General features: G+C 42.2%; 1 protein-coding gene across 1 annotated transcript; it reads left to right on the top strand.

Annotated features, from left to right (window-relative positions):
* The first annotated feature begins 5712 nt into the window (after positions 1–5712).
* LOC147900200 (putative serine carboxypeptidase-like 23) lies at positions 5713–15658 on the top strand. Its single transcript, XM_087376599.1, has 12 exons — positions 5713–5760; positions 11163–11238; positions 11432–11635; positions 11776–11883; positions 11973–12068; positions 12193–12285; positions 12383–12468; positions 12556–12834; positions 13136–13269; positions 13374–13469; positions 13603–13723; positions 15509–15658. Exons 1-12 carry the CDS (start codon positions 5713–5715, stop codon positions 15656–15658), a joined length of 1491 nt encoding a protein of 496 aa, XP_087232725.1.
* The last annotated feature ends 1678 nt before the right edge of the window (positions 15659–17336 follow it).

Here is a 17336-nt window from a genome sequence, read left to right as displayed (position 1 = left end):
ATGACTCAGTTTCACATATGGAGGCAATGGAGTACTCACTGCCTTCCCCCCCTCCATATTGAAACGCTGCAATACTTTTGTGACATACTCTTTTTGTGAAAGCCAAAGGAGTTTCCTACTCCGATCACGCGTGATGCGCATACTAAGAATATGACCTGCAAATCCCAAATCCTTCATATCAAAGGCCTCATGCAACTTGGCCTTTAATGCATCTAGCTCATAAGTATTCTTGCTAGCCAATAGCATATCATCCACATATAGTGCCAAGATTATCAGGCTATTATCCTTAGCCCTTTTAGTGTAGAGGCAGTGATCAATTTCACTCCTCCTAAAACCCTGGGACCGAATGAAAGCATCAAACTTCTGATACCATTCTCTAGGCGCTTGCTTAAGACCATAGAGACTCTTCTTTAGCTTGCAAACTAAATGCTCTTTGCCCTTTTCTTCAAAGCCTTCCGGCTGCACCATGTAAATTTCCTCATGCAAATCCCCATGCAAGAAAGCTGTCTTGACATCCATTTGCATAAGCTCCATATCCTCTGATGCCACTAGTCCAAGCATGCATCTAAGTGTGGTCATCTTCACAACCGGAGAGAATATCTCATCAAAGTCCACACCCTTCTCTTGCTTGAACCCTTTAGCAACCAAACGGGCCTTGTACCTAGGCACATCATCACCTGTGACCTTCATTTTGTAGACCCATTTACATGGCAATGCTTTCTTTCCATGTGGCAAAGAAACCAAGTCCCAAGTCTTATTCTTCATAAGTGAACTCATCTCTGATTGCATAGCATACTCCCACTTGCGTTGATCCTCACGCATCATAGCCTCTTTGTAGCAAGAAGGCTCCCCGCAATCAGTAAGCATCACATAGTCTACCCCTGGAACAAACCTATCAGGCGGTCTAGACACTCTAGATGATCTTCTCAATGGCATTTCAGCTTGCTGTCCCACTTGCATATCAGCCACATTTGGCTCATCATTTCCACCAATAGATGATCCATCATCTACCCTTGATTGTATACCTGTGGGAGTACTTGGTTGTACCATTTCTTGCACATTTGGTGCATGGACAGCTTGCTGCCTATCAACATATGCAGGTGGATTCATATCCTGGAAAGTGATTCTCCTCATTTCCACATCCTTCATGGGTGCCTTATGCATCTTCTTCTCATTGAAGACCACATCATGGTTGCGTATGATCTTCTTTGCTTCTGGATCCCAGAGACGATAGCCCATCTCTCCACTTTCACCATAACCCAGAAAGATGCATTTCCTAGACTTAGGATCTAGCTTCTTTCGAAGCTCTTTTGGCACATGTGCATATGCCTCACACCCAAATATATGCAAATGAGAGTAAGAGGGCTTCTTGCCACTCCATGCCTCTTCAGGAATACCACCATCCAAACTCTTACTAGGTGATCTATTGATCACATGTACTGCAGTCTTCATTGCCTCAGCCCAAAAACCACCAGAAAGACTTGCATTGGAAAGCATGCATTGCAACCTTTCTTGAATGGTACGGTTCATCTTTTCTGCAACTGGATTTTGCTCTGGAGTACGAGGGGATGTAAGCTCCCTCTTAATCCCACGAGTATCACAGAAATGCTGAAAGTCATGAGAGAGATACTCTCCACCATTGTCAGTCCGTAGGCATTTAAGCGTTCTACCTGACTGATTCTCAACCAAGGCCAGCCATTTCTGAAATACCTGGAACACATCACTCTTCCGAGCTATAGCATAAGCCCACACTTTCCTAGTTGCATCATCAATGAATGTCACATAGTATTCAGCCCCGCCTAATGACCGTGTAGGCATGGGACCACATACGTCTGAATGCACCAAATCAAGCATTTCAAACTCTTTCTTTCCCCTTCTTTTATGGGCTGATTTAGTCTGCTTCCCATAGAGACAATGCTCACAAAATTCAAAATCAGAGAAACTCAAATGTGGTACATAACCCAAACGGCATAAGAGTTTCATTCCATTCTGGCTCATGTGCCCCAACCTGCAATGCCACAAAGAAGTGCTTGGCTGCTCGGTTATTGCAACAACATGATCAAATACCCCTGATACATGTAAGGGATACAAAGTCCCACACTTGGCACCCCTGGCCAAAAGCATAGAGCCCTTCTGAATTTTCCAACTCTGAAAGCCAAAAGTGGTGTGAAAACCAACATCATCTAGCTGACCCACTGAAATAAGACTCTTGGTCAGCTTAGGCACATGTCTCACATGTTTCAAAACAAATGCAGACCCATTTGCAAAAGAAAACTTTATGTCACCTGCTCCCACTATGTCACATGCATAGTCATTTCCAAGATGCACACAACCTGTCTTTCCACTATCATAAGTGGAGAACCATTCCCTATGGGGAGTAACATGGAATGAAGCACCAGAATCCAAAATCCAATCCTGGGAATATGCATCATCTGAAGTGGCAAGCAACTCTGCAGATAAACTAGACATGAAGAGAACATCATTGTCACTATCACGTGTGACTGCATTGATCTCCTCGATCTTCACTTTTCCTTTGTCCTCCCTTGGACTCTCTTCCTTTTGATTTGCACCCCAATTTGCATTCTTTTTCTTATCCTTTTGCTCTCTTTTCAGCTTGTAGCAATCCTTTTTCATATGGCCCTTCTTGCCACAATGGTAACACTCAATGTTCCGTGCCCTGGATTTGCTACGAGACTTCCCTCTTTCTTGGGACTTCCCCCTGAACTGTGATCTGCCCCTTTGCACATTTAAGGCTGCATCTTGCTTGTTGCCATCCATAGACTTCCGTCTAATCTCCTCGGACAACAAGCTACCACAACATCATCAAATTTCAGTACTCCACCAGGTGCAGAGTTACTGACAGCTGTACGGAAGGTATCCCATGAGGATGGCAATGAACATAAGAGAAATATTGCCTTAGTCTCCGCATCAAAATTCATTTTCTGAGCCTGAAGCTGGCTGACAATAATATTGAATTCATTCAAGTGAGAAGCAATGGAGACCCCTTCCTTCATCTGCAGCTCAAACAACCTCTTCATGAGGTAAACTTTATTAGAGGCAGTTTCCTTCTCATAAGTGGCACACAGTTTCTTCCACAAATCTTCCGTAGTCTGCTCATTTACTACTGTGAAATAAACTGACTCTGCAAGATGAAGTCTAATAGTAGACTTTGCTAATGCATCCAACTCATTCCAATCATCCTCAGACATATTTGCAGGCTTAGCTTCAATCCCTGCCAAGGGTTTAATCTGCTTCTTTTGAATAAGCACATCCCTTATTTGTTCTTTCCACAAAGAAAAGTTTATCCCATCAAACTTTTTAATGCTGAAAAACTCCTTTTCAGGCATGGAAGAGGATGCCATGATGCAAATAAAGCAAAATCCCAAATGCTAGTACCTGCAAGAGAGAATCACACCAAATACTAGGTGCACCAAATGTGTATGCCACAATAGACTGAAATATCACCAAAATTCAAAGCTCAAAGCATCAAAAGATGCATCTGACTCATGTGCATATACTATGCATCCATATGAGCAAATCTGGCCCAAAAGAAAATGCCAATAAGTGCCAAATGACTCAAGCATAAACACTGTCCACTGGCATATGCATCAATAATGTCCCATCCAAGAGAGCATAGCACTATCAGTGCATCACCTGCAATGTGTCAAAGCTGTCCCTCAGCTTAAAATAGCATCCATGTGCAAAGCGTCCATAAAAAATAGCATCCCACAAGGCAATTTGGGCCTATCAGCGCATCCAACAAGGACCGCAATGCATCCAAATGGCCTGTAAATCATCCACTGCAACCCAATGCATACCACGAATGAGCGCACACTGCTCAAACTGCAACCAGAGTGATCTGCATAAGGTATGCTCAAGAAATCATAGTCCCACGGTAATGAGCGCTACTGAAAATAGGACCTGAGATGCCTCAAAACATGGGCGCCATTGCATAATCGGAATCAGCAAGAAAATCTGCAAATATCTCTCTTCTGCCAGAACTCCAAAATCCCAACCGATGAGTGAGAAATGGGAGTCAACACTTATCCACTGCCATGTGGCATAAATCAACAGAGAGACGAAATCGAATACACAGAGATTTATAACTCTGAAAATCCTCCACCAAATCACGCAAGAACTGATAGGTAGGGGTTTTTGGGCATCCGGAACACAATGGGACAGACGGTTTTGGAAACCGTGGTCTCAATCACTGGGTCCAACACACGGACTGAAAAACGTTTTTGGAAACAGAGCTATCTGTAAACTCCACCGGAGTGCGAATGATGAGCAACATAGAAGTTTTAGGACCTCCTGAGTCCACCGGAACTGACAGATCTGCAAATGGTTGCTCCAAACTTGAGTTCCAACACCCGGGCAAAAAACGCAGGAACTGATACAGTGAGTCAGAAATCCACTGAAATGATCCCAGATTCAAGAATGAAGGTGTTTCCAAGCTCCTGAAGTAATGTGGACACCAAAAGCAAGCAATAGTTGCCTCTACAAGTCAATACAGAGTCTCTGTCATCGAACGGAACAGGGAAAAGCTAAAAAAACGACTTTTTCTTTGAAAGCTCTTAACAGGCTCTCGAAACCACTTCGCAAAGCCAAAGTGACTTTTCCAAAGGTTCCTACAAGGTCTCTGCACACTCGGATGCAAGTAAAGTCACCCATAAAGCTTCCCACAGAGCTTCTCCTTCCTCCCACAGAGCTGCTGAGCTTCCAGCATTCACGCACGCTCAGCTAGATCACCCCGGCTCTGATACCAGTTGAGAGTGCTCTCAACGGAAGCAAGAACGGAAGAGGGAGAGAGAGCGAGAGAGAGAGACAGAGAGCCACACAAGTTTTGGTGGGTGCAGAACCACCCTAATCTTCTTTTTCATTCATTTATATATGTGTTTGAGTATTGTACATAACTGGGGTTAAGGCACAGTGACCTTTAACCCCCACACAATCTGAGTCATTGTAAGCATGCCTCTACAAGTCACCCCCTGGGAAACATCAAGCCAAAAGACTTTGTACCTTGCAAGTAACGGAAGATGTGTTTTATAGCCTGCCAATGCATAATCTTTGGGCTGTGCATATACCTGCTCAACTGAGAAACTGAAAACTGAATATCAAGTCGTGTATTGTAGAGATAAAAGAGGCATCCAACAGCTTTCTTTTGACTTTGAAAACCCATATGGCTTTCTTTAGACTTTGAAAACCCAACGTGTACCTATGGCATTCTTGCCTAGTGGCAAATCCATGACATCCCAAGTCTGATTTTTATGAATGGACTGCAATTCATCGCGCATGGCATTCATCCAATGCACATTATCCTTTGCTTCTTCAAATGTCTCAAGCTCCTCCTCATCAAGAAGAGTAGTTGCATAAGCTGATTCAACTGAAAGAGCCCCCCCTGCGTGCCTTACTGCACTACGAGTCCTGCCAGGCAATGGAGCCTCAAGCTTATTCTCCCTGAGAGTCTGAAGCAACCAATTCGGGACTGTTTTGGCTGCGTGTATCTCTTGAATTTCTTGCCTGACAACTTCATCCACACCCTGAGGTTGTACTAAATCAGCTAGGGGCTAAATCTGTACATGTGGATCTAGCGGAGGTTGCTATAAATTCTGGCTTCTTTATTATATTTGACGTACGGTGCAGAATTTGGTATTTTTGACATCACTGATGCAGCGGGCCAAAACCCCCAAAAAGACTTTTGAAACGCCGAAAATGGGCTCTCGGACATCGGGAAAGGCCAAAAAGGCCCGGAGAGCCACCGTACGTCAGTGGGGTTATGTCATATTTTATTGTTTTAGAGGAAAGAAAAATGAAAAAATCGTGAATTTCTCTCAGGGCCCCAAAATGAGCTCCCTTTTTTCCTAATACGGTCTCATCTACATCAGCACAGTCTGATTCTAGTGATGTATAACCATCACATTTATGCATGGATCCGACTCCATCTTTTGACACAAATGCAAATATTTAGTAGGAGTTCACCTATGAACATGCAGTTATTCAGCAGGTAAGTCCTCAGTAAGAGGCACTCCCATCTTCTTTCGCATGGATGCAGAGATAAATGCCATAGCGCATTCATCTCTTCAGGTGATTCCATTCCAGCATCGGGTGACTGATGCTTTCACCTTTGACATGGAGCATAACATGGACTTAGCTCCCTTCAGCAGTTTAGAATAGCAGATCAGTCTTTAGGACATATTAGCATCGGCTCACTCATGCCGCATTGCATCCTTGGATCCAGTTATCACCACCACCACTTTCGATCAGCATATCATTCATGAGCACGAGGACACCTATGCATCAGTGCGGTCCTCCATCAGTGCAGTGTACATCAGCAGGTACAGCCATAGCGCAACCTGGGGGGGAGACTTAGTGTTTCAGCATGCACTTATGGCTGTCTTATACAGTCCATACTTGATGTAGCTTAGTGGTTGGATCTAGGACTACAGATCAATCCCTTCATTAGCATTCAGCACCACGCATGCCTTAGGGACATATTATGCTTTCACAATTGTATTTTAGGCTTCTAGGCCTTTCTATTGTCAGATCCTTCTCGACGCGCCTATGACAGACATTGCATCCCATGCCGATTCCAGATGTTTAGCCATGCACACAACAGATGACCTTTAGCTCATGCCAGTTGAGTATATAGGTTTGACAGGTTACCATACCTTGTCAGTTTTATGGGCCTATTCTTCCACAGAGCAGTGTATCATACTTGCACATTCGGCCCCAGATTTTCTACCCCTAGATCACTCTGTCCACACTGACTATGTTGTCTTCTTTGACCCCGCATCATTCGACAGAGATTATATTACTGCAGCATACCTTGCACATTTCTGTCAGTTCTTTTGTGTTGGTGACATCCTTGTATGTCACAACCTCCTGGATCACATCGCCATAGTACATCGACTAGCTTCCCATCCAGATGCCTCATAGTAGTTGCATAGTCCAAGGTGACTTATGACATGTTCAGCCTTGACATGTTCAGCACACAGCCATACTGTCATTCACGCAGTCATCTTTTGATCGACCAGCCTTTGATCCAAGTGGACTTGACTTTTTGCATATTTCCTACCTCTTACTTTTGGCTTATCTTTTGCATTTTAGTCCCAAAGGCGAAGGATGACCCACAACTTAAGAGAGGGAAATCCATGTTATGTATAGGATCGTAAGTTGTACTCATTGTACATGCTTCCGCTACATAGTCACTGTGCTCACATACACACATACTACTCTGATTTCTTTTCAGTTTTGGATGCTAGCATACGCACCAAACGAAATCCACAAAAAGGTCTTGTACATGTGCATACCCTCAACTTACCCAGTGCAATTTAAGAGGGGGTGTTAAAGATAGTGTAAATTGCACTATCCACATAGGGCATAGGGGCAAACCCTAACCCTAAGGGGTTCACATGTATATCTTCATGTTCATTGTCAATACACTTAGTGTATAGGTAGCTATATCATGTGCATTCCTATCTCTCTCCCTCTCTCAATTTCACTATCAACATGCTCAGTAGAGTACTAGAGTGCATGGTAATGAGTGATTATAGCCACGTATGTCGTGGCTATGATTCCACTGGGCTGGCAGTTAAAATTACTAGCCATTGCTTACCCACCATCGGGCTTAAGCATGCATGATCACTACGAGTGTAGTAAAAATTACCAGTCACCGAGCTCACATGCTCAGTATAGAACTAGAGTGCATGGTAATGAGTGATTAGAGCTTCATGATTTACCTTTGTGGGAATTACTACCCGATGGTGGTGGCTCTCATTAGCCATGTTTGTCGTGGCTAAGATTCCACCAGGCTGGCAGTGAACTACCAGCCACCGGAGTGGCCTACTTACCCACCACATGGCTTCATGATTACCAGCCCATCTAAGGTGGTGCCTAAGACTCCACTGTGGTAGCCTGCAATTAATATGGATGGAACCCCGGGCTAAAGCCACCATGGTGGCTCGAACTTTCTAATATATAAGATCCGTGGCATTTAGCATTTTACTACGTTGCTCTCATTTGCCCATGCTCTACTACTTTTCTCCACACGCTCTGCTACTTTGCTCCACACCCCTCCTCTTGCTCTTTTCCGCCCTTGCTCTACTTTGGTCCATGTTCCTTCCTCCAACTCTGATCACTCATATGCTCCCTTGCTCATCTACTACTCACCCACTCATCATCACCATGTGTACCACCAGCCCCCATCGATGCTCTATAATCCCAACGTTATTTGCCTTCGATTCATATAAGGTGATTGCATTGCACTCACTTGGAGTAGAAATGCTAGCACTAGTGGAGACCCTCGTTCCCACAGTTGATTCCCCCCACATCTGCATGTCACCACTTTAGATGACATGCTCACAGAGGGCCTCTTTATGACTGTGTTGTATGGGTTCCCCTAGATGTCAACGAAGGCCTCGGTATTTTCAGAGCATAGTACTCTCGACTTGTTGGGGGGACCGTAATTTGAGTCCTGGCAATGTGCATAGGGTCTTCGGCCTCTCCATCATATCCTCCTTTGGATCCCTAAATTGTTTTAATGTAACAGGCTAGGCTGGTGGAAAACTGAGTTGTACAAGTTCCCTCTTGCTCAGACGAGGCTCTTAGCAATGGCTGGATTAATCTTTTGGCCTCTAAGGCTCTCAACAATCTTTTTGCTCATTGGATGTAATGTTTTGGTCTCTAAGGCTCTCAGCAATTGCTGAGTTTTTATTACATTTATGTAATCTCTTTTTGTTCAATTTGAGGCTCTTAGTATGCACTGTTGTTAACTTTTATATTTGAATGGTTATGGTCACTAGTTGTGCCTTTAAGGCTTTCAGCAATTGCCGAGTTTTATAAATGTAAGATCCTCTGTTCAATTTTTGCTCGGTATAAGTTTTTAATTTCTATAATACGTGTTATTGGACAATATAGATGTACATTGTAATCTCTTTTTCTCAATTTTCACTCGATAAATTATCCGTTTGCCCTCATTTATATTTACTGCAACAAGGACTAAAATACCAGGAAAAAATGACTACGATTTCCTTGGTTTATGATCAAAATAGTACTAAAATGACTCCAACGACCCACCGTTGTAGTTGCATGGAGATCTATCTAGAAAAATACAATAAAAATTTCAAAAAATAGAATTAACAATATGGACCTTACTCTAGGGGCAAGGACCATATCGACATACATTATATAATATCCAGGATACCACTAGATAGAAATGGCATGTCGATATGGCCCTTGCCCGGATATTATATAATGCATGTCGATATGGTCCTTGCCCCTACAAGGGACCCCTCCAAGGCCATATTGTCAATTGTATTTTGCTTGGTTACACAACGGAATACATTCTCCTTAGTACATAAATATATAACTCCAAGGACCAATGCGGTGGCTGTTATAGATCTCCTTCTATTTGCTAGCGTGCTGGTTGTCATAGACCTGCTCCTCTAATACATAAAATAAGGTAATAGAGCTATAACTCCAAGAACCAACGCGGTGGTCTCTCTAAGACAACCTTGAATTCTGGGCGATGATAGATTGTGTCTCATTATTCTGCCAAAAACTAGCCCTGTGGTCTCTCCAAGCCAACCTATGATTTACATGGGCTGTGGGCAAAGATGCGGTAAAACGCTACACAACGACAGGTGGTCAGGACAGAGACTACGCTACAACGGTGTTCAGAATGATAGATTGTCCAAGAACCAGTGCGGTGGTCTCTTCGGTGCCCAGTGACAGGTGGCAAAGATGCGACAAAAGGCGGCGCGATGATAAGTGGTCACGTGGCCTAGGCCAGAGACTGCGCTGTGTGAAATAGTGCAGAGATGCCGTGTGTCGAGCTATGCAGTGTTTTAAACAAATAGATTGCGTCTCATTATTACGCTAGTGCGCCTTCATGATGTTGAAAAAATTTGCGACAAGAGCGTGGGTTCACGTAAAATTCAAATATTCACCCAAATGTGCATCGTGTTGTGGCCTTTAAAATAGTTTTGCGATTGGCTACACCCAAGCAAACATTGACCCTACTAATATTGCCTAATCATCTACTTCCATATGCACTTTGTCACTCGGTTCTTCTTAGATAGGCATCCCTGTCACGCAATCAATGTCTGGCTTCATTTTCTATAATTGCAAATGTTATCGAGAAATTGAGGCAAAGGTATCAACATGGGTGGGTAGGTGCTCCAACATGGCTGGCTAGCAATTGACACATGGAGTTGTGTCTCTTGGATGAGAGGCTTGTGTCCAAGGTTCTAAAGAGAACATAAGCTTAGCATCTAGTTGAACTTGGAAGAAAAGCTCCCATGGGGGAGCCATTAGTGGGATTAGTGTTAAAATGTTAAATTAACTTGTTGGATTGTCAATTCATAGGAAACCATTGATTAAAATCTGACTTTTTAGCTATATTGCCAGTCAATTTATGGTAATTTGCATGTTCATTCAACATTGGCCGAGGTTATAAAAACCTCATGTGGATTGCATCATAGATTCTCTTGCTTGACATGCGGCTGCTGGCCACTCATAGCTTTACCTTTGCAAGAGAGCACGCGCACCTCTTTTCATCGATAAGCGTATGCAACTCACCGCTCACTAGCATCTCTTAATGTCACATCAGGTTCCTGTTGCAAGCTTTCAGTCCTTGAAAATTGCAGGCTCTTGAATTTCTTTGCATAGTGTTGCTTCTTGACTCTTGAGCCTTTTTCTTGTGAACCAATTAACAATTGACTCGGCCTTCTCGCTTTGCTTGCAGATCCAACTATTGGCCGATTCGATTGAGATGCGTTTGTGCGCAATTCATAATTGGAATGTCGCAATCCTCTTGCGATTGTACGATCTACTAGACTTTGTGAGATTCGGTGGTTACTTGCTGGAAATTAGAATTTATATGCAGATGCAAACATCCTGCTGCATGTAATTTTAGGATTTTTAAGTTTTGGAGTATCGCCTGTGCAAGCCGGCACGGTATATGTTGAAACCCAGAAGGAGTAAGTAAAATTATTTTCGTTCCTGACGCTACTTGATTCTTGGCGTAGAAAAAGAAGAAAGCATGAGATGAATTCACAATCAGATCAAAGGCGGAAACTGGAAACACCAGATATGCGCGGAAAGTATGAGACAAATTAAAAATGGCAATGTATTAGCCGAATATATGACATGATTGCGCGCAGAAACCCCAGCTATTTCTAAGAAGATGCTTCGCAACAGGCAAGCCGCAGGTTGCTTGCAAGAAGGAAAACGTCGCTGGTACTGTCTGCGATCGATAAAGCCTGAACGTTTTCTGCTTTTCGATTTCCCATCGAAATTAATTTGGAAATTCGAAGCCAGCTGAGAGATCGCTACGGTGAATCTCTCATGGATCATCGTTCGCGTTTGCAGCTCAATTCAGTCCATTCTCCTCTTGCTATGTTGGTTACTTTCATTGTCATCTCCACTTCAGTGGCAGCCTCGATAGAGCAGCGCTATGTGGAAGCAAGAGAAGCTGACCGCGTGGTTAGGATTCCGGCACAGCCTCCCGTGGATTTCCAGCAATATGCCGGCTACGTAACCGTAAACGCTAGCCACGGCCGCTCGCTGTTTTACTGGCTCATTGAAGCAATTTCCGACGCCCCTTCGAAACCTTTGCTGCTGTGGCTAAATGGAGGTAAAATTTGTAGCCGTCATCGACCATCACGATTCACAATATCCAATTAGCGAATCAAGCAATAGCGCAGTGTGGATTGATTTTCAAGGCTACAAGAGCATGACCGATTACAAGGGCACAACTGATATGCAGAGTTGCAGGTCCAGGCTGTTCGTCGGTTGGGTATGGCGAGGCGGAAGAGATCGGACCCTTCCGCGTGACACCGAACGGAGAAAGCATTGTATACAACAAATTCGCTTGGAACAATGGTAATATAAATCGCCAGCTGCTTGCGCATCGTTAATTTCAGTGTGAGCTAAAACAGCTAGTTGACAGATGGAATTTACATGCCGTGCAGAAGCAAACGTTCTCTTTTTAGAGTCGCCGGCAGGCGTAGGCTTTTCGTACAGCAACACGTCGTCGGATTACTTTGAATTTGGTGACGCGCTTGCAGGTTTTTCAGCTCTCGATGATCAAATCGTCTGTGCTTCGACGCTGGATTTCGGTGTATTAATTCTCTTTGCAAGACCCTATTCTGGTAGTTCTGATTATCCATTTGCTTTGGGCCGGATCTGCAGCAGAGGACGCATACTCGTTCCTAACTGCTTGGTTTGTGCGCTTTCCTGAGTATAAGACCCGCGATTTCTATCTCTCTGGCGAAAGCTACGGAGGTATGCCTTCCCTACCCGTGATTTTGGAACTTCCTTTCGATGGACTTCTTACCGTATTGTTCATAACGTTGTGAGTTGATGACTACGTATACGCAAGGACACTATGTGCCGCAGCTCGCAGAATTAATTTCCGACAGGAACAAGCTTGATCAGTACCCGCCAATCAGCCTAAAAGGATTCATGGTAATCTTTTACTTAGAGCGATGGAGCCAAGTTTTTCGTTGCTTTTGCAAGCTCGTCTGATCAACGAATTAATGGACCAAATGCTAGATAGGCAACCCGGCCTTGGATGATGCTTCGGAAAGGAAGGGCTTCGTCGAGTATGCATGGAGCCATGCTGTCATTTCGGACCAGACCTACCAAGACACTGTGAAAGCCTGCGGCTTGTTTGACGAACAGGATTTATCACAACCTTGCAACGATTTGGTGAACTCTATCTATGACAAGTTTCAGCCGGTGGACATCCTGAGCTTGTACACGGACAGATGCCTGAATAATGCGGAAAACCAGACAGCTAAAGCACAGGCAATCCAGAAATCTTTTGATACAGTTCGTCCTAATTGGTGGTCTCAACTCTGAGATTTCTTGCATTTTCATTCAGACTGCAGGCCAATTTTGAAGGGGTTGTCTTCTGATCTTTTGGTATCTGGAATCAATATAGCTATGTGGGAGATTAGTATAGCAGCAGTTTCGAACGTTTATCAGACTTTAGCGTTAATCCATTTCCTTGCGGATGGACTCTCAACGTTCCTTCTAGAATATCAGAGGTTTCTTCTTCATAAGATTCAGCCTGATGGAGAAGCAACAATTGCAACCAGCTAAGAATCGAAATGTTACACTCTTATTTCAGGGTCGAGTCCATAGAAGATATAGATATGATCCATGCAAGGACAACGCTGTGATGACTTACTTCAACCGACGAGACGTTCAAAGAGCGTTGCATGCAAACATCACGGGCATACCTGGGATGTGGTCGCATTGCAAGTAAGTGAAACTATTTACAAGCGAAGAAAAAACAATTCGAATTCGGCAGAACGGCGTGCAGGAGCGAGTCTGATAGACGTGACGTGGGCTTGTTGGGTGTGAAGCGATATATTTCTAGATTTCTGGGCAGATTCACCGCGGTCGATGCTGCGGACGCTAACGAAGCTTGTGGAGGAGGGTGTGAGGATATGGATTTACAGGTGCGCTTCCATCCAAAGATGTGTCTAGTGAAAAACTGTACGATCGCGTGTTTTCCTCCGAATAGTCCTGTGTGTGCATCTCAGTGTGCACACTTGCGCGTGCTATATGTGTGTGTAATCGATGCGTTTGGAGGTTTCAAAATGACAGCGGCGACACAGATGCAAGGGTGCCGGTGATCTCCACACGATACGCTGTGGAGGCATTGAAGCTGCCAGTGAAGAGAGAATGGTATCCGTGGTACCATGACGAGCAGGTGATTTCTTTTTTCCCCACTCTGCATACACGCACTCACACACATAGCCATCTAGGACGGGCTGACAGGCAGCAGCACGGGGCATCCCACGGGACACAAATGCGGGCAACTAGCTCCGATGGGTGAACAGCCAATTGCAATTGCCTGAGCTTTAAGTGGTCCATGAGCACGTGAATTCAATGAGGAGGATAATCGTTGTGAAGCCTTTTGTAGCAGCCAATTCACCACCAATAAATCTTCCAACATGAAAACAAGATGAATTTCATTCATGTGGCCTGCCCTAGATGGTGAGCTGGGGCGAATTGCAAGCTGAGAGGGGGAGAGAAGAAGAAGAGAGAGAGAGAGAGCGGGGGAGAAAAAAGTGGAGGATTGAAGGGATGAAGAAGAAGAAGAGGAGAGAGAGAGAGAAAAAGGTGGAGAATTTCATACATGCTCCTCCAATCAATGGATGCCCAAAAAAAATGAACATAAAAATAACTAAATACTTGATTTTTCTCTTTGGAGGCCAAACAATTACCAAGGCTTACCCATTGAGGGCACGCCAAAAATCCTAATTACTTTAAGGCTGGTAGGTGGTATAACAAGGGAGCTACATTTACTCGCATTAAGAGAAATTCGTGATTTTTTCACCTTAGTTGATTTCTCTTCATCTTCCCATATTGGATCATAAAACATCCTATGCACTAGTCCCCAATTGAAAAGAATTAGAAAATGTATTAAATAGTGGGGAGTCATCGGGAAATATTGATTTTACACAGAAGTTGTGGGGGGGGGGAGGGGGATGTGTGTTCCTATCATTGCTCAATAGAAGATTTATGGGATTGTGCGTGTGTGCACGTGCACGTACACATGCTGCACACATGTGTGGGGGGCGGATATGTTTATTCTTGCCATTGCCCGATAGAAGATTTTGAGCACATTTGTGATTGTTTAAAGCCACAAATATAGATGACAAATTACAAATGTACGCATAATCATTAGAACAAAAAACCCCAAAAATAGATCCTCCATGGCATTTCCGAATTTCCCATATTTCTTCTTGGGATACCTTGAGTCATGTCATTTAGAATCATGCACAAACCCAATTCCCAATGTAAGTTACCCTTTAACTAGATCATCTTCCTCTCCAATTAGCATGATCATCTTCATCCTCTTGCAAATAAAAGCAAATGTTACAATAGGTAAATAATTTTCTCTATGCTAATTTGTATCTTTCTTGCTTTGTTACTCATGGGATCACCTATTAAAAATCCCTAGATATGGCATATAGTCAATGAGTATTTTATAAAAAAATGATAAATCTTATTTATAAAATTTCCATGGATAAAAAGACACATTTTTGTATACAAACTTAGTATTGTTTTTCAAAATTCAATCTTGAGGCGTTCACTATATGTAAATCCTTTGTATCATGTCCATTGAAGGCCTAATTGAAAAGTTCCTCTGTATTTTTCATGAATAAAACATCCTTTTTCTATTCAATCTATGAAATCTCCCTTTAAATGGTAACCTTCTATATGTCTAAAAAAATGTGCGAAAAAAATATTTTTAAAGTCCCTTGTATTGAACCTAAGTGCTATGCTTGTACAAATTTGGAAGTGCCCCCTCGAGAACTCAATTAAAAGAATCCATATGTAAATACTAATTTATAAGTTTACCTTAAAATTTTAAATTAAAAACCCTTCCATTTGAACCCACATTGTATACTTAATATTTCTAGGTGAAACATCCCGTTTTTTATTAGTCCTCTTATTATTCTTTTTTGGCTAATAATTTTACATACAGGTAGGGGGTTGGATGCAAGTTTATGATGGCGTAGTTTATGCAACAGTGCGAGGTGCAGGCCATATGGTACCAATTCTGAAGCCCAATCAAGCACTCGCCTTCCTCACTGCATTTTTGAATGGAAGGTCCATGGATCTGATGCCATCATGATGATATTTATTTGCAACTTACCTTTGTAGAAATAGAATTTGAGTACAACTAAGGACATATTAGGAAAATTGAAAAAATCTCGTTAATTTGGGACTCTCCAAATTGGTTTAGTAGCAGAACAATGCACTATTCTATATCTATTTTATTCAAGGCAGCTTGCTTGAAATAATCGACCATTGTTTTTCTATGTTGGCAACTTCTTTCATGTTTTCTCATGGTTTATGGAATGTTTTTGACCAAATTGAACTATAGGCATTTGTGTGCATTCAAATGACATAAACTCAATTTGACTTACATCTTTATTACTCTTGTGATTCCTGTTGTGTTTTTTATGATGTACTATGTATTGAAAGTGTATGATATTGCTTTAATTGCAAAGTATTGCATGAATGAAATTAATGCATCATGTGATGACTACAATGGGTTTCAAACACTTAATGCTCTAAGCAACTTCATCACTGTGGTTCATTAGCAAATTTGTATTTTGATTTTGTTTAAAAATATAAGTAAAAGGTATTGTAACATATAATGTGATCACAAAAGGCTGCTCCATAAAAAGACCAAGTTTTTAAGGCTATGAAGCTCATGAGCCTGTCCAATCATTATAAATCAACTTTCCATGAATATGAAACAAATTAAATTTTGCATGCATTTTTACTATTCATCCAAGAGAAAATCATTAATATCATATCATTGTTTCCATAGTTTCTCATGTGCTTTCAAGAATTTTCTTTGGGATATTCTATCATTATTTCTTTTATTTGGAACTTTAACTATGCTCTAACTCCATACTACTAAATCCACGTGCTCCCAACGTTCCTCATCCCCAATGCATTGCCACTCTTTGCTCCAATAATTTTAATATTGTATTGCCTTACTATACCTTCTTCTATAGATTAGAGTTCAATACTACACAAGTTGCTTCATATAATCAATAGATGACTTTTTCTAATCCATATGTGACAATGCAACACCTAGAGAAATGGGATATGGTATGACCAAAATCAAATAATTTTGTTTCACATCCACCTTCATTTTGAGTTCTATTATTGGATTATTACAATATGCAAGCATGATGATACTTTATGTGTTCCAATCCCATAGTCTCAACATCTTCTATTTCCACTCCATTATCAACCAAGCTAACATCCATCGACTCTTTGGTCAAAAGTCATGATTAAGCTTCTCATGCTATATAGTGGACTTCTCGATGCAAGAAATAAATATTTCCCAATATTGAATCACATGTTCTATCCACTTTGAGTATCAACTCTTGACTTTGGTGTTACCAAGATGGGACTTCCAATATTCCACATGGCAGCTAATTAATTCCCAAAGTTATGGGACCTTTTCCATTCATGTATGTGTTTAGCATTAAGAATTCATGATGGCGGTGTTGCTCTACCTTCTCCATCATGTTTCCAAAACTAAATACCTTCTAATGCCTTTGATTGACTTGATTTTTGATGCATCATATACTGGGACACATGCTCACCATCATGAAGGAAAAAATGCAATTGCAATGGTTTTTCATGACCCTGTGATTTGCCTCCTTTTCCTTCCAAGTATCACTTCACAAATATTTGGGACTTTTGGAATTACAAATGTAGATGGATGAGGCCTTTGAAATTAATTGAAGTTGCATTGCATCTTCCCCCTTTGACACATCATCCTCTTT

The sequence above is a fragment of the Dipteris shenzhenensis genome, chromosome 7 (genome assembly GCF_047967505.1).
Source record: "Dipteris shenzhenensis isolate YYH24624 ecotype China chromosome 7, Dip_SZ_1.0, whole genome shotgun sequence".
Lineage (NCBI taxonomy): Eukaryota > Viridiplantae > Streptophyta > Polypodiopsida > Gleicheniales > Dipteridaceae > Dipteris > Dipteris shenzhenensis.
The sequence above is the reverse complement of the archived record's forward strand: the minus strand, read 5'-3'. Positions and strand labels throughout refer to the sequence as shown.